Raw genomic sequence first — 27,898 nt, 5'->3', positions numbered from 1 at the left:
TTTTATTAAAAGAAAAATTGTTTTATTTAATTAAAAATCATATATTACAACATATATTTCAATAATTTCGTTCCCCCCCCCCCATGGAACTCTTCATTATCACAAATAAAGTAAAAGCCTGCTATGGCGACAATTTACAATAACAAATGTGATTGCTGTTATAAGCAAATGCACATATTTAATGTTAAAAAAAGCAGCTTTTGAATTCATAAATAACATTGAATGTTTAGGCAAACTATCAAGAACGGATACTTGCGATCAACAAAAGGGTGGATTCTCTGGAAGTGTTCAACACTGTTCCTAAAATTAGCAGAACTTTTCTTTTGGAAGATTAACTGGCATGGTGATCGAACACAGGTTTGCTTTATAAACATTAAGGGTTAATGTTGTGGCAGAATGGATGCCTGTTTGTCACTTTTCTACATTGATACCAGAAAGAAATATGAAAGCTAATGTTTTACATTTTGTACAATTTTCCTAATTTAAACAGCAGAAAATTTCTTATTTAAGTAAAAGCAATTTGTTGGTATAGCCTAGTTATTTACTCAATATAAATATTGATACCAGAAAGAAATACCTTATATATGAAAGCAAATATTTTCCATTTTGCACTTTTTTCTATCGCATTCTTAATTTAAAACGAAGAAAGTTACTTAACAAAAAGCAATTTGTTGGTATAAGCCTAGATATTTACTCAACATAAACACATGTTTAATATTTATATACTGACGGTGACTTAGAAAAGTGCCGTAAAATGCTGTACTCATAACATAGCGCTTTTACTGTATTTCTAAAACAAGACGTATTTCATAGGAAGATAATTTAACTCTCAACATATAAAGAAAACAATTTAAACAATAAGGGAAAAACAGCGATGGGTGTAAATGACTAACAATTTATTTTTTCAATAAATATTTTCTCAGAAATTATGTCGAATGAAATAACGTTAAAGTCTTTTATACATATGAAGAAAAAAGTCCCGTCATCATAGTGTTCTCTAAAAATAAGGTCGGTTTGGGTATTTTACAGAGTCTTTAAAAAAATTGTGTCAATAATAATATCTACAATTAGTTCTGAAGTTAAGCATTGAGGACTTTTTTAACGGCCAGTATGATGTCTTGTGCCTGGGGTATTGCAAGAGGTTCAAGGCTCTTTGTATAAGGCATGGGTACATCTGCACCTGTTACTCTAACAACAGGGGCGTCTAAGTAGTCAAATGCAGGACCTGTAAGAGTTAAAACATTCTTTCAAAAAAATAAATAAATAAAATATTTAACTTCAATGTGGCAATTTTTCATTTGTTTTATTAAAAGTTGTTGGGTGAAAATATTGTGTTCTCTTCGGAGTAATGATAAATAGAATAAACATGTTTGTTACTTAACCTATGTTTGCCAAATTCTTAAAATTACTGGATAAAGTTACTAAAACAATTTTATGGTGCTTCTCAAATGTGAGAATATACAGAGGTGTCAGTAATCAGAAGTAATCATCAATATATACTTAAGTGTTTACATAAATCAAATATGAGTAATTTTAAGATGTATAAATAATATGTATGTATAAATATTATGTATATTTATAACATTATGCATAAATTTAAAATTAAATAAAAAGTATTAAGTTAAAAATTATACAACTCAAACTTCATTATTAAATTAATTTTATTACCAATCAATTTTGTAGTTTTTTTTTAAATTAAAACTTGCCTTTTTATCATTCCTTGTTTGTTATTTTAACCAATGAAAATTTTTGCTCACAGCATTTCAGATTTAAGTTAGTTCTTTTGTTCGTTTAATTTAAAAATAAAGGAAATATTAAGTTTCAGAATAGTTAGCTGGAAGAGGAAATGATGTTAGAAGAAGAAATTATGAGACTACTTTACTTTTATTTTATTTTGTTTTTCTATCAAATCGGGTTTTTGTTTCTTATATTTATTGCTTTTAGAAGTGTTTAAAAAGAAGAAAAAAATTTCGTAGATTAAATGCAAACAACAAAATTTTATAATTCTCGGTAAGAAATAGGGAGAGACTTATTCTACTGAAATTCGGTTCAATCGCACAAAATTTTTATTGCTGAAATGTAAGATCATTGTCTTGACAATATAAATGTAATGATTATGAGAAGCCAACTGCTCCGGGCGAGCCATAATTATTTAAAAAACGGTAAACAACTACAAACTAAAATTTGCAAATATTTGACTAATTTTGCTTACTTTTTAAACGATATAACAAGACTTAACTATTACAAAGTGGCGAATTATATAAGCTTTCGAATTATTTAGAAATAGTGGAGGATAAAAACCTAACAAATGGAATTTTTTAAACCAAGAATCACACATTAATAAACTACTACTCGAAAATATTTATTTGCTGTCTAGAGCAAGTTGGCATCTCTGATAATTAGAGATAAATTGTAATAGCTGGCACCTCTGTCTACACAATAAAATCTGTCATAACAACAATTCATTATAGAACATGAATTGTTGTTATAAGCAAATACACATATTTAATGTCAAAATAACAATATTAAATAGAAAATTTACCTTATTTTTCTTTTATTTTGAAGAACTATGTTGATTTATAAACACATATCTAGAGTAGACTGCTTTTGTTACAGATTGTAGACTGAATGACACAGTTCTGTATTTCATGAAGGACTGAAATGTTTGAACAGCAACCCCCCAAATTATTTTTTGCTAGAAAATGAAATGAAGGGCAGTACCTTTTGAGGTAACAGTAAATGCTGATTCTAATAGAAACTAGTCAAAAAGGGTATGATAGATATATAGCAGGACGTGTTTAAAATAGTAGAAGAACTTTCTTTTGTTAAAAACAAGATAACTTAACCAATGTTACACACACATTGCTTTATAATTGCACACTAAAAATATCATTTATCTAAAGCTTTTCCGTAAAACATTGCTCACTTAAACAGTAGAAGAAAGTATTTCAAAAAATTTTCTTTTTACAATATTGGAAGGCTATTAGAATTGTACGGTTTTAACTCTTTATAAACATGCAATTTTATATCTTTAATATTAGGATTTTGACAGTGACTATGAATATGCTACTCATTATATCAAGCTTTTACATTAATTATAAAATGCTGCTCCAAGCTAGAACCATTTTCTCTTTAGATGTTTGATGCAATTCAAAAGATTTCTGAAAAAAAATGGAGAAATCGATATATACTGCTAAACTGTGTAGAGTGGTCCATCTCTTAGCACTTTATTGACTGGCAATTTTACACAGAAATGTCGCATTACCAGAGCCTGACTAGGGCAGGGGAAGTTGCCCTGGGCCCCCGCATCAGAAGGGGGTTCCAAATAAAATAAAAAGTTTATTTCACATTTCTTTCATTATTGAACTTTTGTTAAACAAAATATCAATACAGTGTAAAATTCGTAAGCTTTATGTTAGCTTCTTCATTAATCTATCATTTGAAGACTAAAAATCTATATTTTGTAAATTCAGAGGGTGGAATTCAGCTAAATTTTAGCAATTATGATGGTGAAATTTGGCCAATGAAAAGCTGTATTTTTACATATCGCAAAACTTAAATACTTCCATAAATTTCGGTTCTTCGTTACTAAAATAGTAAAGCAGAGGGGGGCCCCAAAAGAAGTTTCTACCCCCGACCCCAATTGGGCTAAGTCGGGCACTGTCCATTACTGTCACATTAAAATGTCACAACAATTACTGTTTAATAATGAAATAGGAAAGCAAAACATTTTAAAGAATAAATTTTAATGAGACGGAATGAAATGAAAATAAACTTTGGAATATTCCTAAATTTAAATAGATAATGTAAGTCCAAAGACAAGTTAACTCGTTGCTGTTCAACGCTGTGTTACTATATTAGGTAATTGAACTTATCAAAAATACTATAAATAGTTGCATTCAATCAGCTGTTTACTCAATTACAGAATACATATTGTGAAACTGTTAATAAATATTTGGAAACAGGAAACTTATCCTGTTCGTAAAACAAAACCTTCCTAAAAGAAATTTCACAATGGAAGAATGAAATGACGGAATACTGCTGCTGTGCAGAGCTACTAAAATAATCTTCAATTAAAAATAAAAATACAACCAGAGCAGACTCACTTTCAATTATTCTAGCACAAATTTCTGATCCAATACCACATTGGGGCCAGCCTTGTTCGACGGTGATTAAATGATGAGTTTTCATAACAGAATTCAAAATACTTTGCTCGTCGAGAGGCCTCAAGGTGCGTAAATTAATGACCTGAAATAAAGTAAAAAACAATTTAGGTTTGAATGAAAACCAGTACTAATAATAAGACTACCACAATACATGATATCAAAATTAAGATGCATCTTCTTCCTGCATAACTCTGCAGATGAACAGGCAGAATTTAATGTGAAGCTTATACACGCTCAGAGAAGATAATTAAAGAGGTGGTCAGCTTATGCACGCATGATGATTCTTTTTTTGGAAGGTCAAGTACAAGACAATAAGTTTGTACTGGGAACCTTATTGTTGCACTTTAGCATTTCATCTTGATTTACTTCTGACCTATTCAAAAATATCAAACTGGTTTCCCCCTAATGAAGCTTTGCCTCTTTGTTTTAGCAATTGAATATTCTCAAGACAAAATATCAATGATTAACGAAGTACTATCTGGAAAAGGCGTGTCCTAACTCTCCATGTGGTCAGATACAGCAGAGCCACCCATTTACCCATCTCAAATGGTCTGAAACGCTTGAAAGAGTCACAATTAATTCAGCGAAAGATACACAAATGCACTTACAATATGTATTCTCGCTAGGAAAAGTACAGTTCTGCATTCATCTCTCGATATATTTTGAGAACTTTTAAAGCGAATTGAAACATTTTTGCAAGCACTTATAAAATTCGTTCATCAAAGATAATTCTAAGCAAAAAATAAATTTAGTTTACTTAATAATAGTGGAAAAAATTTGGAATTGTAAAGTATATAATTTTTTATATTATTTTAAAGTATGTAATTTTACATGGCAAAATACATAATTTGAGCAAAATAGGTTGAATACTTCCTGAGAAATAGAATTTTAAAGAAGTTATATTTTTAAAATTCAATTTTTCAATCTATTTCGCTCAAATTTTACAGTTTGCCACGTAAAATTACATATTTTAAAATGATGTAAAAAATTATATACCTTACAATTCGAAGTTTTTTCGAATATTATTAAATAAAATAATAAATGTATACTAAAATTTATATCTTGCACACGATTATCTTTGGATAAACGAATTTTATAAGTGTGTTCAGAAATTTTTCAATTCGCTTAAAACGTTCGAGATATGGCGAAATATGCAAAAAGTAAATTTAACATTAAGGGGTCTAAATTTTGAATCGCTCTCCTGAACAAACTATGGGGGCCATATTTCCCTGATTGCAGCTACCCCCCACATTTTAGGAGTCAGAAATTTAAATCCGTTGAACAAAGGTATGATTATTCCTAAAAATTACGTTTTTGTGTCCGATTTTGTAACTTAAAATATCATCTACACTAATTAATTAGTATATTTGAGGTCACCCCTTGCAACCATTAAGAATGAATCTTAGAACGTGGAGATCTGATCATTAGATTAAAAGTAATTTAGGGTGGTCCGTTTTGCTTTGGCTCATTGTACATTCACATAACTTATATTTGTAAGAATAGCATGATAAAAAAACTATGACTCACTCTTGTTATAATATTAACTTATTATAATATAATTATTTATTATTTAATATAATTAATATATTATTTAATATAAATAATTAATATATTATTTAATATAATCTAATTAATTTAATATATTTAATTGTGCCCAGTACACATTTTTTTTAAAGTGAAGCAGAATGACACGCTTTATTTTAGAAACAAACATTTTAGTTCAGCAGTGACTAGTCAATGCTAAAACATAACACAAACATTGCAAAGCAGAATATGTTTCAAAATTAGGAATGTTTACAACTTACTTCACAATCTATGCCAGAACTTGTTAATTCTTTTGCTGCTTCTAAGCAAGTTCCGACCGCCTTGGAATGTGCCACCAATGTTATGTGCTGACCTAAAATTCAAACTTTAAATTATTTGCAACTATTCCTCTTAAACATGCTTTATTTGGTTAATTTAAACATTCTCTTAAAATAAAGGGATTAGTAGAAAGTTTTTTCTTCAAAGTTAAGAGCACATTTCAAAGCAAGTTAATTATGCTATTAAAATCAGACATGGCAATACTTTTACTTCCATTTCTTGTAACAAAAGTAAAAGTATGTACTTTTACATGTACTTTGTTACTTTTTAAATTTAATAGTTTTACTTGTTTTTTCATAACTTTCTTCAGGAAAAAGTACAAGTATTTGTAACGAAAATGTCGAAGAAATCGTTACTTTTTCGGAATTTTTTTTTACAAATTTTCCTCAAAATTTTTTTTTTTTGTTTTAGAAATCTTTGAATGTTTTCATCAAGACAAATCTCTATTTTCTCCTCCAACACCCTATGCTAAACGTCAAGGCCACCAAATCAGGGGTCTTTCCAGGGTGAATTTACTACTATTTAGCAGTACTTTCACAAAATACTTTTAAAAAAGCAAGTTCTATGATTCTCCTCTCTGCCTCTTAAAATTTTGTTATTGTATCCCCCTAAAAAAAACCGGGTGAATTGTGCTGAGTTTTTAAAATGAAACAATGAGGCTCTCCCTCTATAAACTTTACAGGAAGTTGAAATTCAAACATTATTGTAAATTTGTTGCATTATTAAAAAATTGTAAAAAATAAACTGACCCTTATTTTTTTACGAAATTTTTTTTTCCCTATGAAGTTTTTTTTCTGTATGAGCTAGTTGAAAATGTTATAATGAAAATAGCTATTAGTGCTAGTGCTGTTAAATGCATGTTTTTATTAAATTCAAGTTTAAATTTAACAATAATTTTTATGGATTTTTAAATTTGGATAAAATTTTTAAGCTCAAAATTTTACAATAGCAAAATTGTTTCTGAATGTATGAGAAAAAATCTTACCAGTCATAAATGATTTTTATTTATAGTAACAATTTGAGAAAATATTTTCTTATTTTACCATATTTTTGTGTTGATTTTTTAATATAATTTTTAATTTTCACAAATTATGTCTAAATTTTCACAAAATAGACACCTTTCGAAAAAAGCTAGACAGACCCAAGCAAAGCTCTTTAGCTTTTCATTACAAGGCCTTTTAAAAGCAATAGAGTAAATGAGGGAGAGAACATGAAATCCCATAACTCAACTATTAACTATTTTGGAAGCAAATCAAACAAAAAAGTCGATTTTTATACAAAAAGTAGCATGTAAAAGCATTGTTTTAAAGTTGTATTCCAGATACACCATAATTCTTAAATGATTGGATATAAAAATAAGAAGTAATACCTTTCAGTCAGCTATTAACCTTATTTTTTATTACTAATAACAAATAATAAATGAAGTTAGAAAACTTACCACTTTTTTCAACTTTGGCTTTACCAATCGGCAAAACAAAATCTTTGGACATAGCTTCATCAGACATTTCAAAAGAAACACCATATAACAGCTCATTTTCAAGGAATACAACTGAAAGCAAAATTGAAATAAATAAACTTGCTTCTTAAAGCTAACACTCATCATTACATCTATTAATTGCAAACTTTTAAACTCAAAGAAAATATAGAATAGAAAAAAATATTGCGGGGCAACATTTACAGTAGCCAGTTGATCCAAGACAGGCTTTCTAATGGTTCAAAATTAGAATATGACATTTTTTATATGGCATTTCTACTAATGACATTTTCTACTAATGGCATTTCTACTAATGACGAGGTTGACTCGGCCTTTCATCCCTTCAGTGGGTCGATAAATGAGTACCAAGCATGCTTGGGAACTAAACACTGGGGGGTTTTGTGTTCGGCTGACCACCTAACAGGAACATCTGCTCCTGCACCCCACAGCCCAAGGTCAAGAAAACTGAGATGGGCAGTGTAGGTCTTGGCCCTCTATGGGCTGTTGCGTCACTGAGTTTAGTTAAAGATAGAATTTACAAATGATTCATTTTCAAATCTTGTTTCGAAATCTCATAAGTTATTTAATTTCTCTATGTAATAAAATATTTTAGAAAAAACATTCTAACCAAAGATATACAAAAAACTTGCGATAAACTTACAACAAAATATTAATAAGATTGGATAATAGATTTAAAACAAAATAATCTGTTGCAACAATTAGTTCTATTAATTATAGGCACAAAATATTTAAAGGATAAGTGTCTTTGCCTATGAATTTTATTCAAGCTCAGAATTGCTAAATAATTCTCCTTATCCTCACATATCAGAAAATTTATTTCAAAATTCTTTTTAATTGAAATAATCCTTATCTTAATCAATGGTATTCTAAAAAACTTATGCTAGATAGAGTGCTAATGAAATTATTGCACTGTGTTGAAAAAAAAGATTGCTATAACTAGACTATACATAAACTACACTTAATGTAAGTGTAGCTTATAAGATTGTTAAAATTTTAATGCTTATAAACTACACTTACTAATTAGTAATTAACTATAATTTGAAACAAATAGAATTATTGCTGAATTTCAATTTTTTCATTTTAATTTAAACAAATTTAAAACCTAAATCATTGAATGGTTTTCCAGATATCATTTACATGAATCTAGACTTTTCACAATAGAACTTATTTATTTCTTTTAAATAATTTTCATTAAAGAAAAATTTTCCTTTTTATATTAAGAATAGCTGTTTTGCACTATTTAAAAAATGAATTGACTTTTTAAAAAAATTTCAGGCATACTTTGAAATTCAGCGATTGTGTAGTTAGTGTTTCATTTAAAAATATGAAAATGTAATATGAAAGGAAGGTTTATTTCTTCAAAATTGTTTGCAGTTTTTTTTTTATCATTTTTTATAATGATTTATTATTACCCATTTATTCAACTTCCATTCCTTAATGTAACAAATAATTATATTAATATCATAATATCACTTATTTTAAGATATCACTAAACTTCGATTGATTTTTAATGCATGTGACTGACTTATAAAAAAAAGGTTTAAAAATAAAAAAATAAAAACTTTTTTGAGATGGTTGTTTAAGAGGAAAATTTGATTCAACAATAATGTGTTTCACAGAGGAATATTTTTTTTTCTTTTTGAGGAATAGGCAACATAAAGAGGAGAGTTTCATTTTCACACACCTTTTTAATTAATACATGTTTCAGATTTCCTTGTGCAAAAAAAAATACTGGTTTTGACATTGATAGGTCTAACTTTTCTTATTTCTTTCCTAGTAAAAGAAACAAACAAAAAATCCAAATAATATTTTTAAAATCAAATGTTAACTTAAATGTTAAATTTTGAATGGAAAAAAATAGCAGGAATATCAGCACAACTACGAACCCTGTCCAAGACCACTTAAATTGGACTAGGACCACCATAAAATAATTATACGTGGTTACCTGGAATATCAATTATGTAAAGTGATTGAATGCTTTTTGATATTTGGTTTCATAATATGGTCTGTGTTTCTGTAACAAAATAGCTTATTTCATTCTAATTGTGACATTTTTCATATGGTTTAAACACACTCTATTAAATATTTTTCTTTTTCAAAAAATAATAATAATAATAATACAGACACCTATAAACGAATCAGTAAAAATGTATACTGACTAGAAATATCTGTTAGTTACTGGTCCTTAAACCATTGGCAAAATTATTTTAATTTTTATTCCTACTTTATGGGACAATTTCATCATTTTTTTTTTAATTCATAAAATTAAAAACAAGATGTATAAATATAAACAACTCCATTATCTCTTTATACAAAACATTATATAATTTATGTCCATAGCTATAGAAAAGACCAGCTGTATTTTGCCTCATATGGTTTGGTTATATCACCGATAGTAGAATAAAGAGTATACTTTATAGAACATCTACAGTATTATCTTCATAAATCCATATTTGTCTACAAGCACTAGCCAAATAGAGATTATTACTGTAAAAATTTAGTTTAATATAACAAACATGTAGCAAAATTCGCTGTTGACTAAAAGTGAACCAAGAACAAAGTAGCATTTGTTATCGAGTTGCAAAACACCATCAATTGAAAACACAAAAAGCACCATCAATAAATAGAAAAACATTAATAGCATCATTTAATACAACATTCCTCTCCTGCAAAAAGGGTTTACTATCCGGAAAACAATAATATATATCAAAATATTAAAAAAAAAATATTTAATAAGCAAATTAAATTAATTTTAAAATAAGCATATTTTTTTCAAAGAAAATTTCAATTTATCAAATGTAACAACTTCTGTTAAAAGATCAGAAATAATAATATTAGTATTTTAATACACTGTCTTTAAAAATTTTATCATCACTCATATCTGTAAGAAAATCAATTTTCACATTTATATGTCTAATTTTATTTGATGATTTACCATTATTTAATCTCTGATACCACCCTAAACAAGTTGGAAAGCGTACAAGCAAGAGCAGCAAAGATAATAACCGGTGCAGTGTCTTCCACCAACAATGGCAAGATAATCAGAGAGTGTGGTCTAGAAAGTCTTCAAAAGAGAAGAAGCATAAATATGATAAAGTTCACCAACAAAGCGCGAAGTCGCGTACCTGAACATATTTCGCACATTACCTTCGAAGAATGAAATGCCAAGATAAGACTGAAAAAATTTTCACCCATGCAATATGGTAGAGATATCAGAGCAAGCGTAGGCCTTGAGCACAACAAATATGTCATTCTACAAGAACCAATCTTCCACAAAAGGCTTCAACTGAACACAAATATCCACACTGACCTCTTGCAGCCAGGCAATAAAAATGAAAACAATGATATCATTAAAGAAAAAGGACTCAAGACAATTGAACAGATTCCAAAAGAGAACTTTGTACATGCATATACAGATGGTTCCTCTGATAAAACTATCACAAATGGAGGCTCCGAGGTGTTTTTAACTACTTTAAGTAATTCCCCTAAACAAGGTAAATTTGGAGTAGGCGCTATAGCCTCTAACTTCGCCTGCTAGCTACGGGCAATTTGGAGGCCCTTAATATGTATGAAGCCCTTCCCACCTCTGAGCAAGCAAAGGGCCTTGTTATCTTCTGCGATTCGAAGGCTGCCCTCCAAGCAATTTTAAAATGGGACTCTTCTATCACCCAAGAAATCATTTCAAATCTTCATGATCTTCAGGACTTAAACAGAACCTGTACTCTTCAGTGGATACCAGCACACGTTGATATTGCAGGCAATGAAAATGCATATAAATTAGCCAAGGATGCCAGAAATCTCAACATTAATGACTGTAACGTCCTCATCCAAGATGCAAATGCAATTGCTAAATCTAAACTGAGAGAAAAACCAATTCCAACTAAAGACATGATTTGTAATATAAATGCAGATAGATCCACAACAAAAACTATAGCCAGGCTGAGAACCAATCACCACAGGGGCATAAAGATCGACAGAGAGGGCAGGAAAGTATACAGGAATTGTGAAAACTGCCCAGATACGCACCTGACGCCATGCCACATCTTTGAGTGTCCAGCAATGAGTGCTTATCTGAGAGAAAAAGGAGTCTTGCCGTCATTGATAGACCTTTATGACGATAATATCAAGCAAATCTCAGAAGCAGTAATCAAGACGCATGGAAACATTTGATTCGGCTATGTCATAGACACAACATTATTTAATCAGTCAATGGATGCTTGATTAACAGAAATTTTTTTAGTTTGAGCATTTATAAAATGTTTACAATTAATTTTACTTATAATCCATTTTAATACTCTTTCTGTTTCAGCAACAGCAAATAGTTCAGCTTTACATGTTGTGTGTTGTGTTGTTTGATTTTTCACAAGGTCACAGAATTACCTAATATATTTACACACCGGGAAAAGGATTTACCTCCTCCAACATTTCCCTAGCTTGCATCTGCAAAATTCTTCAACAAAGAAAAAAAAATCACAATTCTTAATCATAAAGCAAAACTTCATCTTTCTAACAACAGAATATAATTTTAATAGAATATTTCAAAACCTTTTCAGCCAAAATGTAATGCCTTTTCTCAGGACATTTATTAAATTGCAATAAAAAACTGCTTACAAAAGAAAGATAGCAACATACTCTGTTTGTCAATTATGAAAGTTAATCAATAATTTCTGATAATCCGTCTGATTGACTAAATTATCTGTTGGATTAAAACATCTACCTTCACCTTTTAAGTAGAGAAAGATTAGTTTTCATATATTATTTAGGTCATATATTGGTAATTAATAATTAAATATCCTAAGTTTAAGATAAACTAATTCCGTTTTCATCCTTCAAAATTTCCATACCAAAAAACTTAGAATTTTCAGTAGAGCAAAAAATTATTCAAAAAAATTCAAAGAAAATTCAAAGCAAGCAACAATATGGTATTTTTAGAATTAAGTACGGAGAAAAAGATGATCTCAAAAAAGAAATACATAATGTAAAAGAAAAAAATATGTTTAAAAATAAAATCTTTTTTGCTATAAAAAAATGTACGGTCAGAATAATAATCTTAAATTTGATAAAAATACAGGTATAGTAAGACCCCGCTTAACGCTGTTTCATTTAGCGCTGTTTCGGTTTAGCGCTCTTTTATTTCAACCCGGGGATTCCCCGTATATGTATATAACATATCCGAAACAGTGTAGTTGTGTTTCTTGTTTGGTACGGTGCTGTACGGAAGCACTTTTATCATTCGAAACATTTGTTGACATTATTGTAAGTACATATAAATTTATATAATACTATAACGATTGATACAGTGACAAATATTATGATCTTTAGTTTTTATCATGGGTGATAATGAAAAACAAGAAAAGAAAGCAACCAGAAAAAGCATTTCACTGGAAACTAAAATGCAAGTGATTAGAAGATTAGATTCTGGTGAATGTCAATCTCAAATTAGTGCTGCATTGAATTTGTCAACTTCAACAATAAGGACAATAATTAAGAATAAAGAAAAGATACTGTCATCGGCAACTGCAACTACGTCGAGCTCTGCAACTAGAATTACCCGTTCTAGAAATAACATTATAGAGGAAATGGAAAAACGACTGTCTATATGGATTGACCACGAAATTGAACGCAATATGCCATTAAGCCAATCTATCATAATGGAAAAAGCTAGAAGAATTCTTAATTACATTCAAGTTGAGGCAAGTGACATTAGTGAAACTTTCGTTGCTAGTCGAGGATGGTTTAATAGATTTAAACATCGAAATAATCTTCACAACATAAAGATTACAGGAGAAACAGCAAGTGGCGATACGAAAGTGGCGGCTGAATTCCCAGCTACATTAAAAACAATAATTTAACAAGGAATTGAAAAAGAATGCCAAAAGAACATTTCTATCCCGTGAAGAGAAGCGAGCACCAGGATTTAAAGCCGCAAAAAATCGCTTAGCACTTCTACTGGGTGGTAATGCAAGCGAAGATTTCAAATTAAAAAACCACTACTAGTTTACCACTCCAAAAACCCAAGAGCAATGAAAGGCATATCCAAATCAATTTTACCTTTAATTTGGGAGTCTAATAAAAAATCATGGATAACTATGAAAATGTTCCAGAATTCCTTTACTGAACATTTCTGCCCGTCTGTTAAACGTTACTGCGAAATTAAAAAACTTGAACAAAGAGCACTACTATTAATTGATAATGCTCCAAGCCACCCAACAAATTTATCAGACTTAACAACATGCATTCCAGTCGAAGTAGTTTTTTGCCACCTAACACAACTGCCTTAATCCAACCAATGGACCAAGGCGTTATATCCAATTTTTAGGCTTATTACTTGCGGCGAACTTTGAAGCAGATGTTTGACAAAATAGACGGAGAAGAGAAGCAATCAATAAGAGAATTTTGTAAAAACTACAATATCATGAATGCTTCAGAAAACATAAACCTTTCTTGGAATGAGATAACAGAAAAATCTTTGAAAGGAGTATGGAAGAATATTTGGCCAGATTTAAGTAAGATCGAAGACATTGGACACTCTGTTGATATAGATGAAATAGTGGAATTAGCAAAACAAACCGGTTTAGATGAGGTAAATGTGGAAGACGTAGAAGAAATAGTTCAAGAAACAGCAGCTAGTCTTTCTAATGATGAGCTCAAGGAATTAACTGCACAAGAAGAAAACAAAAATATTGATTGTAGTGATTTCGAAGAAGATCAAAAAGAACTTTCGATGGCGTTTGTAAAAAGGAGTTTGATCACTACAACTTAAATTATGGACCAATTTGTTGAAAATGATCCAAAATCTACTTATCAACAACTTCTAACAGAACCCAAAAGGAAAACACAAACTACATTAGATGCCTTCTTGAAAAAAAGGCAGAAAATTGGAAACACAAAATAGACTGAATGATCTGAGGTTTTATTTTTATTAAAAAAAACATAAGTATTAAATTTAATACCTAACCAATTTTCTATCCATCTTCCCCAAACCCCATTATTTACATGTTAAGATAGCCTCGTTTAGCGCTGTTTCGCATTACGCTCTACTTTGATGGAACGTATCCTATGCGTTAAGCGGGGTCTTACTGTAGATGAATTTAATATATATTAACTAATAAAAATAAAAATGTAACTCAACATTAATTTTGGCAGATCATTTTAAACATTAAAAAATATATATATAAATGAAATCATTCTGAAGAAAAGTGAGCTAACTCTTATAACGCTGCACCACTCAAATCTGGAAAAAACCTGTGTTTTTCCTGTACATATTATCTGCAATAGATTAAGAGTAAACAAACAATCACTGTGCTTTCCAGTGATTAATTTTAGTCTAGCTATGCTCGTTTTAATAGGTGGAAAAACTTAAATAAGGAACAGCTTAACATACTTAAAATAAATAATGCTATAGTACCTAAATGAAATAGTTTAATATAGCTGAAATATCATCCTCAAATATTCCATATCCACTTTTAAAAGAAGAAAATAGGGAATAAAATTCCCTGCATTTTCCCAGTTCGTAAAGAAAAACTGAAAATTCCCTGCATTATCCCTGTTATTATAGATGATTTTTAAATTCCCCATATTCTCCAGGTTTTCCTGTTCTCCCTGTGGAGTGGCAACACTGTGTATGCGCTAACAAGGAAATGCTGAGAAGGTACTTGCAACATGCGTTTTCATATTTCTTAATGCGTTCGAGATAAAGGGCCCCGGATTGTAACCATAGTTGAACAGCCGACCCAATTTTCGGGTTTACGACTACTAATGATCAACTTTGTAGCCTTGTCTTTCTGAGCCCAATCCAGAACACAACGAAACTCCTGGCTCGTATATAAGGAGAAATTTGCCTTCGTGGAGGACTTTTTGACGGAACCAACCTGCATTTGCGTTACATGGAGAGGAAGACCACGAAAACCTCACATGGTTAGCCTGATGGGAAGGGGACTTTAAGCTATGATCCACTGAGGATATTCCACGTCAGCACTGTGGTCCGTGCAAGCCGGATGCAGAATTCGTATCGATCAGCCATCTCTGGGATCGAACCCGGTTCACCTCATTGGAAGACAAATGCTCTATCCCCTGAGCCATGGCCGCTGTCCCTTTAATGGATTTTTAAAAAAAATCACAGAATTTATAAAAGTAAATTTCTTAAAGACTTCATACCTGGGTCGGGATCTCTTATAGCACTTTTGAGCAATCCTTTACAGTCTTCAGAACTGTAGGGTGATATTACTTTCAGACCAGGACAATTGGAATACCATGCAGCAAAACATTGTGAATGTTGGGCAGCAACACCTTGGGCAGCTCCATTAGGACCACGGAAAACTATTGGTACATTAATCTAAAAAAAAATTCAATTCCCTTACTACTTAGTTTTTTTTTTCCAAAAAAATCAATGCAAATCTTGTTTAAAACAAATAATCCACAATCAATATTTTTCTTAAAACCATTCTTTCTTCGTTATTACGTTTATCATTGTTATCTACCCCATGGCAGAATCGTGGTGACACGGCGACATTATCGCAGAATGTTAAAGAGTTCTAACAAAAAGATTTTTCCTTCGGGAAGTAAAAAATTTGTTTCTTTCCTGCAGAAATTTTTGAAAGATTTTATCGTTTCTTCATAATTACATTCAAAAGATGCCTTTCTCCTGCATCCGATGACTAAAAAAAATGCTAGTGATTTTTTTGTTCTCATTTGAGAATAATAAAAAAAATAAAGAATAATGAAGTAAAAAATTTTATTTTATTTTCTGCAGAAATTTTCGTTTTATTTTTTTTATGCAGTTATTACTATTGATTTCCACATAGGTTTTAAAATCCGATATTTTAAATACGATATCATTTATTACAAAAGCATTTAGTAACCTCTTTTGAATAGTCTGATTTGCCCGATTTTGCCATCAATTCGACATCGATTCATGCCGATTTTCGGTAGTTACTGCTAAAAGGATTTCACGATTTATTTTTTATGTTATAATTTACAAAATGCAAAAACGAAAATAATTACTGTGTTTTCCCCCCCCCCACAAAATGTGAGAATATTGCCCATAATATTAGAATAAAAAAAAGTATTACAAATTAAATTTTAAAAAATTGATTTGATCTGAATTTTTTTTTTTAAATTGATGCTTCTGCTACTTTAAATTAGTAACATGTATATTTGTTGTTTTTAAAAGTATTTCGCAGTATTAGAGAGATATGTCGCAGAAAGCCCATAAAAATTCTGCAACAGGGGTTATGTATAGAGGCTGATTATCCTACACTCCTCCAGAGAGTCATTTCACTCTTTAACTAGTTTTAGAGTGAAGACATTTAAAATCAAAGAGTTAACTCCTAAGAAGAGATTAAATTTCTTAATTACTATCACCATATATCACAGATTATATAACATATTAGTTACACAAGATAAAAATTTTAATACAATTGATTAATTGAGCCAAAACACATTGCTAAACACATAACTTCTAACTTTTTTCTGACAAATTTAGAGCCTAATTATTTTTTTAAAAAAAAGTATTAAAGTAATTCATTAAAAAAAATAATAAAGTAATTCATTTATTCAATATTTTTATTTCCACAATTTTTCAGCATTTCTAAAATTCATATCACAATTGGTATTGAGATTAAAATGGAGTTCTTTGAAAAACAAAATGGATCAAATGCTCATCCCCAAACAAAGCTCGCTTTATTTCACAAGCAGCCACATTTATTATCAGTGTTAGAACAATAGTAATTAATTTCCTTTAACCCTCAAATAGCTGAGGCCTGGGGGTAAAAGTACCAAAATTACCCAGCCACACACTACTCTCCCATTGAATAACATTGGGGAAACCGGTGTTTTTGACGAAGGAAAGCTTGCAGCAATAAATTCTGAAAAGAAAAAAAAACGGGACTAATGCTTAAAAGGGTAGATTCAGGATGCATGGTCACCATACATGGGAACACTATTTTTAAAAACTACTAGCAAAAGTACAAGTACTTTAGGCAAAAGTAATGGGGAAAATAGTAAAAAGTTTTGATTTAAAAAGGTAACGAGTACGAAGTACAAGTACAAAACAAAAAAAGTAATAATTTTAAAGTACATTTCAAAGAAATGGCAAAGTCAAAGTAACCTAAAATGTCATTAAAAAAATGTAAGAAAAAAATATAATTTTAATTTAAAATGTATTAAATTTTAATTAAAACAAATTTTGAGTCAAATTAAATGATTAAATCACCAACATTCATGATGAACTAGTAATGAAGATATCCATAGAAATATTTTCAGAGAGAGATTGCAAACAGAGAAAAATTCATCAAAATATTTCAAAAATCATTTATATATATTTTTTTTTTTTTTTTAATTTTAAAAAATACTTTTATTTTTGTTATCCTAAATGTTCAAATACAATTTCATTAATTTGTTCAAATCTATTAAACCAAAGGTTGTTAGTATAAAGTTCAGTTTTTTAATGTTATTTTTACTTATAGTAAAAAAAAAAAATTTATACTCTAAACTAAATACAGTATAAGCAAATAAAAAAAATTGTTTTACAGTTGCATTGGTATTTCACAAAATGCACATCCATAAATTGTTTACAGCATTAAATTTAAAATAAAATTAAAAAATTTTGTTATAAATTAATTTCTAAAAATTACTATCACAAAAAATTTTTACCAATGAATATTTAAAAAAAATTACAAAATATAATTTTTAATTCATTTGATTTTAAGGGAGGGGGAAGCGAATGATTCTTTTTTTTTTTTTTTTTGTTCTTTCTATTGAAGCAAATTTTAACATATCTGACAGATAGAAACACATTGGGTAAGACTTAATTCAACAAAATATATTTAAATAATTTAATAAAGATATATCTGCAGTCATCGTTGCTTTTTAGGATCAAATAGAGAAAAAAATTCTTTTTTCTAAATTTAAAATGTAAAGACAGGAGCTGCATACATCTTTTAAACATGCAACTTTTATCTGTTATTAATTTTCAGTATATCTGCCACTACAGTAATACAATTCCGATTCCCAAGTATATAAGACATGTTAGCTCGATTCTATGTTGGAGTACCTTTTCTTAGATGGATGCTGACGTTATCAATAATTACTGTCCCCACATTGGTGACCCGGACGTCATGTGAACATGCCTACCTCGCCACTACGATTTGAACATGTTTACTTTGATGGATGGTTCATATGGAACAGTTGACTTGCTATTTGCGACAGCGATATTGTCCTCATGCTGTTGCTTCTCAGTCTCAACCACACACAACGTATATACTCGAGTGCTAAAGGCATCACAAGAGCAACCACAACCCTGAACTTAATACAGCTCTCACAATCAGCACTCAAAAAGTACGGTGATCTTAATACTGCTTTTTCAGCTTCTCACAAAACTGCAATGAATCAACTAGTGGTATCCTTTCATCGAATTCTATCACAGATATAATTCTGGTGGGGGAGTACTGTAGTGTATCGACCACTATAATAATATAATTCAATTCACTAGTATATAAGACATGTTAACTCACTTTTATGTTGGAGTACCTTTTCATAGATGAAGGTTTACATTATCATAACAAATGCTTGGACTTTTTCTCCCAAAAAGTATGGAAAAACAAGTGAAAGTACTAAATTTAAAAAGTAACTAAGTACATAGTTTTTACTTTTACTTTTGTTACAAGTAACGGAAGTAAAAGGATTGTCATATATAACGGTCGTCTTTCATACACTCACTCATATATTTACAGAAGTTTATCATCTCCATGTATGGAGGAAGAAAAAAAAAACTAAAAAATTTGCCAAAAAAATTTTTTAAGAGGAATATTTAAGGTATGAAACTCAAAATCAACACTCAAATATGCATCCAAGTACAAATTGGCAAACTGTGCAATCAAGTATGCAACATCTGAAAACCTGCCAGACAAGTCACCAAACAAATCTGAGAATGTTGCTCATGACTTTATTCAAATTTTTGTTTCAATCAAAATTTTATAATCTTCAATATTATTAATCATGTCATCAAATCAAAAGATAAAATAAGGAAAAACTACTTAAAAGTTAAAAACTTTTGCTAGTTTAAATCTATCTGACTTACCATACCAGCAGACATAGAAAATGTTTTAGCTGCAGAATTTATAATATGGTCTATAGCTTGCATTGAAAAATTGAAAGTCATAAATTCACAAATGGGTCGCAAGCCTGCCTGAAAAAATACAAAGCATAGTGAATTATCAATTCAAATATTAATGTAAGAATTATCAAATATTATCAATTATCAAATATTAATGTAAGAATTTAAAATTCATAATCCAATTTCATAAATTTCAATGTCTTTTTTTTTCTTTCAAATATACCATATAATATTATTGCGCATTATTACATTAACATTAATAAAATTATTTTACTTCTACTTATGTAATGCTTTCAATGTCAGAGTTCTCTTTGAATTAGATCTGTTAAAATTACAATATATTAACTAAACTATTGTAACATATCAGTGAACTAATGAATGAGACAATAAAATGTCTTTCAGTATTTATTTTAATCACGAATAAATTTTTGTGTAATTGATGTCACATCGAAATAGAAAAAATTTTATTTAATGCAAGAAAAAATCAAATTTAGAAAAAGCAGAGATTATTGAAATAAAGAGCCAAAGTATAAAAAGACTAAATAGTAAGCTATAAATATAGAACAGGGGTCTCCAAGCACACCCCGAGAGCCAAATCAGGCCAGTAAATGTCACCAGTCTAGTCTGTGACAGATAATAGCCTGTTATTATTGTTGTTGTGATAAGTTGAGTTTAAAAAAAAAAAACAGAATAATGCTAATCCAGTTTTATTAACTTGCAAGGTAAAGCTTAATGATAAATGATCACTTGTAAAACACACCAACGAGATTTATGTAATTGCAATTTTCCACTGACAATACCTTGCAGTTGTAAAAAAAAAATTTCTAACATCATTTATAAAACAAATTTAAGATGTTCATCACTTAGCATTCCTTGTGTCTGTCTATTCTATTCTGGAGAATATGAATGTTTTCTCCCACAACAAAGTAGTACCAAAGACGGAAAACAGCTCATGGGCAAATTTATGCCAATTATAAAATTGTACCAGAGGAAGACTCTTACAAAATTCAAACAAAGAGGAGTCTTGATATTTGTTGTGTATGTATTGCTTCATAATGACATGTATTGCTTCATAATGAGAGTCCATGTTTTATTCATTGAGAACAGCCATGATTTCATTACAAATCAAACATAGCACCTTATTAATGGACTGAATAATGAAATTTTAAAAGTTTCATAGATCTTTCAATGTTTTGCTGAACAAACATTCATGCCCAACATTCCCCTGACCATACATGCGAGAAAATAAATTATGCAGTATGATGGATCGAGGTTCCACTGTATTATCAATTCAACTGTAGAAAAAAAATATCACTCCATCTAAAAAGTTATTTCATACATCTATCACTTTTAAGAACCAAGCAGTGGCAGGAAAAATATAATATTAAAAGTGAATGAAAAAAGTAAAAATTTTAGGTTCACCTTAGCACATATCACATTTTAATTATTAGAGAAAATATATTCACACACTCACCAGAGAAGCTCCAACTGCAATACCAGCAAATCCTATCTGCAAAATAATAATTTAGAAAAAAAATTAGGAAAAGGTAGAATAGACATTTTTGCATACTTACATCAATACAAACTAAAACATTAACCACATTTAAACAATCATATCACCATTTCACTTATTAATATAACATTCTTCATAATAAATTAGGTACATAAAAAAACTTAAGATATTTCTAATGGCTGAACATTTAAGTACCTGAAAAACAATATGCAGCATAATGTTGGTAAATAACAATGCCGATTTAAATTATCCTTATGGTCTCTATAATTTTTTCACGTTCAAAATTTCCGATAATTAAGTTAAAGCTACATAAGAGTTAATCAGATTAAGTGAAAAAAAATTTGATTTGAAAACAAATCATGAATAAATTTGGATAAAGACTACATCTTACAAAGCATATTTTCCAAAAAATACTGAATGTCTATTTATTCTTAAAATTAAAATGGTTAGATGCTGATGAACCATTTCTATTTTATTATAAAAATGTATGATCAAATAAGTAAACATTTTAAGATATAACAAAATATTTCCTAAGAATGTAGAAAGATTTATCATCTTAAATATTTTCCTTTATTATGAGAGCTTCTAAATGACCTAATGTAAGAAAATTAGAAAATATATTTAGAGTAATAAATAAACTTATTATAATAACAAAATAATTGTAAAAATTACAAAATATTTTTTTTCAAATCTTCCCCAGTCTTTTGAATGCTTATGCTATAAAAAATCTGGTAATGAGCGAAAATCTGAAAGCTTTCTTTAATAAATGTAAGCACTAACTAAATTCAAAATTTTCTTTTTTTATAATGAAGAAAGACAAATATACACTTCAAAAAATTAAAAACCTCATTCAATAAAAAAACATACTAATTTGTATTATTTCTTCTTAATTTAATACATTCACCTTAAGCATTAAAAGTATATTGCAAAAGAAAGCTTGCTTAAGCATATTACAAAAGAATTGCAACTGAAGAAACATATTACAGAAAAAGATTGCTTAGATGTTAATCTCTTAAAACATTTTTTAAAATCACTCTAAACTTATTTAAAATCACACTAATTTAATTTACTTTCAAGTTTAATTATGACATGATCAAACTTTTTTTTAGTTACAGCTAAAAGACTTAAAAAAGAAATTTATAATTTTAAATCAAGCATAAAGAACTTATCAATCAAATAACATTGCAGCTGGTTCTGGGGATCTAATCTGGCCATAAATAAATCTAATAAGAGAAGAAAAAAATTCTAAAAAATTTAAATTGTGATTTTTTTTTTATTAACTTACTTCTGTTATAGGGGTATCTATCACTCTTTTATCTCCATATTTTTTCCATAAACCACGACTGACCTGGAAAAAAAGTAATAAAAATAATTATTGCTTATTTAATGCTAATTAAATACAATAATCAATTGAATTTAAAGTAGCTACTATTTATTATCTTTCCTCATTATTCAAATCATGGCATATTAAATTAAAAATATTACTGAAGTTCTGAGATAAATTCAAATGAAATGGCCGATTTGACATCGGCAGAATTTACAAGGGATTTAGACAATAAAAAATGCAGATTAACACAATAACTGAATAAAGCACCACATAATAATCACAATGTTATGAATTTAATAATTTTGCAAAACATTAAGTTTTATTACTACTGTACATACAACCATACTAAAAATAGAAATTAATTATGTCCATTATTTTTGCTTTATATTGTATAACTTGATAAACTAAGAATTTATTGGTCTGTGGTAGCTCAGTGGTTAAAATATCAGCCTTTGGTCCTGAGTTTGAACCTCAAAAGTGCAAAGACCCACTGACTACATGCGATATACATTCACCTAAAATCTGTGGAATTGAAAGTCTTACAGTCTACAGCTCAACAGTACCATAGATCTATCAAAACATTTTCTTCAAAATTTGTAACAATATTAAAAGTTCTTAAAGCCTTAATATCCTAAGAATATATTTTTATGTTTTCAAAACAAATGCCATAATAAAAAAAAATTAAAGCATATTTGATAAAATAAGCATGAGGCATTCTTGTATTAAAAAAAAAAAGTTCGAAACCAAAAATTAAATAAAAAATTTATTAAACCTATGTAAGGATTAAAATATTGATAATTAAAATTGTTTTAAGGCACATAAAGTTTCATCACAGAGTTCTGTAAATGTGGTCAGAATGCATCAGTCTCTCAAAAACATGTATTTAACTTCTTTTTAAAATTAAAATGACATAGATCAAAAGATGAGCAAAAAAATAACTCATGACTTTAAAATCATACCTTATAAGCACCATCGTACATAGCAACTTCTTCTCCCAGCAAGAACACCCTTTCATCTTTCTCCATTTCTTCATCCATGGCTGCATTGAGAGCATCTCTCACTGTCACCTTTTAACACATGAACATACATAAGAATCATAAATTAATTTGGGCTTAATCACTAGCAAATAAAGTTAAACAATGTGAAAAGACTTATGAAGTGCATTATCATCAAGAATTGGAAAAATGCTTGTAACCAACAAAAGTAGTCAAAATACTCAGTAAAAATATTTGTAGCTCTCCTTCCTAATTTTTTCGTTTCCAAATTTGAAATTTTTTCAATACATCTGTACAAAAAAAATCCAATATTTACAATTGGAAAACTTATCACAAAATGTATGTTACCTTAATAAAATAAAAAATTTTGAAAGAACTATCACAATAAAAATTCTACAGAATGAATATCTACGTTAATTTCAAAGTATGTTGTAATTAAATAACTACTTGAAATTACAAATAATCCTGTGAAATACTGAGTAGGAGAAATGACTAGCCAAAATAAGGGAAAAAGTTCGATAACATAGGTAATCAGATAGGGGATATCATTTGAGCTCAATTCCCAGATGAATTTTTCCTTCCAAATATTAAAGTCAAAATTAAAAAGCTAAAAATATAGTAGCTGGTAGACCAATGGCAACATTAATAATGATTCTTGTTGTAGCTTATTTACGTCACACTAGAGCTGCACAATGGGCTATTGGCGACGGTCCGAGAAACATCCTTGAGGATGATCCAAAGACATGCCATCACAATTTTGATCCTCTACAGAGAGAATGACACCCCCACTTTGGTAGCCTGACGACCTGAGCGGGAAGTTGAGCATTTTACGGTAAAAAAGTTAAATGTGGACCAATACCGCATACCCTCGAACCCTTCGCAGGCTGATCAAAGTGGTCACCCACACACTGACCACAGCCAGTGATGCTTGGCTTCAGTGATCTGCAGGGAATTATAATTAATAATGAAGTACCTTTTTCAGGATAAGAACACAGAGTGAAAGAAGGAAACAAAGAAATGCAAAGATTGGCGTAAGGGTGATAACTATAGGTATTGAAACATGTAAAATTTCCATAACATTTAGAGCAAATTGAATGCTAGAAAAGTCATTAACTAAATTATTATAATTTCACAAAATGAAATGATTTCCAGAAATCTAGATCAGTGGCTTAGGAGCATTGTTGACGATAAAAAATAAAAAATTCAAAGAACTCTGGAAAATATTTTACTGCATTGCTGTCAGGAATAGGAACTTCGAGGATGGTGAAATTAAATTTATTAACCATTTGAGCTGATAAGTAAGTCACAGGTAGACTTAAAAAAACAGTCGACTTAAGCCTCACAGCAATGCATTAAGTGTTTGATACTTAATGCATAATTTATATTCAATGCATAGATTTATAACAATCTTTTCCACTTCTGTGATGCAAACCATAAATATCTTTTTTATTTCTGTGAAAATTGTCGATTAAATCACATAATGATTTCATAGCAGATCCCTTCAATGCAAGTAGTTATAAGAAATGCAAATATTTTCAAAATCACATTTATTTCAGCAGTTTATGATATTGATGCTAGGATAGTAATATCCCAGAATCAGCCCCTAAATTGATATAATTTAATAACTCAAAAAGATCCTAAAGCAGAAAGCTGATTGATAAAGTCCACCACCTCTAATAAAATTGAAATACCTTATGCCAATGCCATGTACTCAAACTTGATTTAATCAACTTTTTTCTAGAAATACACAAATATAAGTAAGAAAAAAATTAGACACATTTTGGCAGAAAACAATGCTTCAGCAGTCACTAATCTATGATTCCTTAGACTAAATAGATATTTAAAGTCAAACTCTCAAAATAACAATCAATAAATATATAATTAATTCTGAACCAAATGGAAACAGACAACTATTAAAATATTTTAATATATAAAAGAAGTAAAACTTTTTAATACAATACACACACTCTTGGAATTATTTTTCTATTCTAAATTTATGATTTTGATAATATTGATCTGTGCATGATAATAATATAATTACTAACAATATGTGATATTAAAGTAATTTTTACCTGAGCATTTCTATGGCTACTAGTAGAAAATTGTGAAACTCGATGAATCTAAAAAGTTGGAAAGTAGTTCATATTAGTTTAAATGGCAGGATCAAACTACAGTTAAAATTATATTTTTCAGAAAAAAATTATATTATTCTAAAATTAAAATAATTTATTTGTTCAAACATGTTTTTAAAAAAAGTTGAATAAAAAATCCCTGTTTTCAGAAATAAAAGTTCTTTAATAATTTCTTAAAAGCATACAAATATAGACTAATATATTTATACATAGTTTTAAATTTGGTTTAAAATAATTAACAAAAAACACAACCAAGACCTTTATTCACGCAAAATTTATTTGGAACTAAATTTATTCATAACAGCAAAAATGTTATTCCTTTACAAAAACAATTTGAATCTAAATACCTAAAGATTTTTTATGCGCATTATACCTGGACAGAACTCTTTACAGTGCATATTTAAATAATACATAATCACTAGTCTTTAAAAATTAATACTTTTTATGCAGACCTTTTCTATTAACATGCTTTAAAAGTATGCCTAGAAGAGAATAAAAAAATTTCTAGTAAACATACAGTATGTAGATACTTAATTTGCGTCAAACTAGAGTAGCACAATGAGTGCTGGAATCTGGGAAATATCCCAGAAGATGATCCGAAGACATGCTATCACAATTTTGATTGCTTTCCTTTTAATTAATATAAAATAATCTTAACTTGTTAGATTAGTTTTTTTACTCATTTATTATTTTTTTTGCGAATAAAAATATTTCAGATTTAAATTAAAATTCATTAGTTAATTATTCCTTAATTTCGTAATTTTATCCACTGAATTCGTTAAAATAGACTTTAAAAAAATAATATATATTGCCCTATCATTACTTTAATGTTGATTTTTAGATTTTAAAATCTTATGTGTTTATATATTTTAGTTACTTAATTTTCCTTGCCAATAATTTTCTCAAAATTAAATTTAAATTAATGTCAAATTTAAACAAAATTGAAAATTGTAATATTGTTTGTTGCCCCTTCTCTCTGTAAATCATAATCTTAAGTATATGATATTTTTAAAAAGAAGTTTAGAAATCTGCCTTTTTTTTCCCTTGTTTTAAATTTAGTGATTACATTTATAATTTAGTTACTAACTAGTTTGTTTTGCTTTCTTCTTGCTATTCATTGAAAAGTACCTAATTATTTTTAAATTTCTTAAATGTTAAAAAATTATATCCCTTTTTTTTAGATTATTAGTATTTTAGTTTAGTTTTAGCACTTAGCTTTCTTTTCTTCCTAATATTAGATATAAATTTTGAAATATTTTTAAAGCATCAAATTTTTATTTTAGTTATAAGCATTAAGTTTACATTAATTTTTAATTTTCAAATTTTAGTGATTAATTGAAACTTTTTTTTAATACATTAGATGAACATGCAAGTCATTTAATTTTTGTTACATCCAACGATAAAACATATTTTAACAAGTTTTTTGTTTTAATCAATGACTTAAATATATACAGTATCAGAAACTTTTGTAAATCTAGCCTGCAAAATTTAAATACCGGATTGATAAACATGAATTGTAGCTATTAGCAAATATCAGAAGCAGGCATTTCGAAAATGTAATCATTTAGTAATAATAGAATTATAAAAATTACAGAATATAAATTTATATTAAATTGAAAGAATATTATTGTGTAATTAATTGCAAATTGAAAAAATAACAAATGCCGTCCCATATTTTTTTTCGCATGCTATGGCCCCGGTACAAATAAAAGGATTGAAAAGAATGATGTATTTACAATAAAGATAATGTGAAGCATTCCTTTCTAAATAAATATTAGAAAACAATAATGAAATATAAACTTTAAAAATATTTAAGTAAAATGTCAATAAAGTACACAAAATGTAAAATTTTTAAATGCTCTGTAATAGCTCAGCTTTTGTAATAGCAGGTAGATTACCTTCACAACTTGTGTACCTTTTATTGAATTTTTAATTAGATCACTAAATAATTTATTAAATAAACCCATGGTGACAGAAAAATTTACAGTTCAAATGATATTTCTGCTGCTGATGTTTCTCTTTCGATAACCTCTAAAAGTATTGCCATCTTTTTAAAAGTTAGAGACAAATTAATACGAAACATCGTCTGCTGTTTGAATGTTGAGAAAAATCACTTAAATTGAAATAATAAAATGGTTGAATTATTATTCAGTTCCTAAACATGAAATGATATAATGATGTTTATTAAATTCTGGGTTATTAGTAATTTTTTTTCAATTAAATATTATGAAATGCATCAAAAAATTAAGGATGGTTGACCGTGTAAAGCTAAGCACAGATAGCGCTAGGTGT

The 27,898-nt window shown here is 28.8% G+C and overlaps 1 protein-coding gene across 1 annotated transcript; it reads right to left on the bottom strand.

The window, feature by feature from the left end:
* Pdhb (Pyruvate dehydrogenase E1 beta subunit) lies at positions 1 to 27,898 on the bottom strand. The gene is made up of 11 exons (XM_016052235.4): positions 27,505 to 27,898; positions 25,547 to 25,594; positions 23,439 to 23,546; positions 22,438 to 22,500; positions 21,114 to 21,149; positions 19,604 to 19,711; positions 15,682 to 15,859; positions 7,468 to 7,578; positions 5,972 to 6,063; positions 4,107 to 4,248; positions 1 to 1,225 (listed from the first exon to the last, which is right to left on the bottom strand). The coding sequence occupies exons 1-11, from the start codon at positions 27,571 to 27,573 to the stop codon at positions 1,080 to 1,082; spliced, it is 1,101 nt and encodes a 366-aa protein (XP_015907721.1). The 5' UTR covers positions 27,574 to 27,898; the 3' UTR covers positions 1 to 1,079.

The sequence above is a fragment of the Parasteatoda tepidariorum genome, chromosome 1 (genome assembly GCF_982258835.1).
Source record: "Parasteatoda tepidariorum strain Cologne lab strain chromosome 1, Ptep-v5.0, whole genome shotgun sequence".
Taxonomy (NCBI): domain Eukaryota; kingdom Metazoa; phylum Arthropoda; class Arachnida; order Araneae; family Theridiidae; genus Parasteatoda; species Parasteatoda tepidariorum.
This window is presented reverse-complemented; position numbering and strand designations above follow the sequence as displayed.

Excerpts from the sequence above, each read along its gene's own strand:
- Pdhb (XM_016052235.4), bottom strand. The coding sequence starts at position 27,573 with ATGGGTTTATTTAATAAATTATTTAGTGATCTAATTAAAAATTCAATA. Across the intron at positions 7,579-15,681 it reads TATAAGAGATCCCGACCCAG|TTGTATTCCTTGAAAATGAG; the intron begins GTATGAAGTCTT and ends TTTTGCTTTCAG. Across the intron at positions 4,249-5,971 it reads GTTCTGGCATAGATTGTGAA|GTCATTAATTTACGCACCTT; the intron begins GTAAGTTGTAAA and ends ACTTTATTTCAG.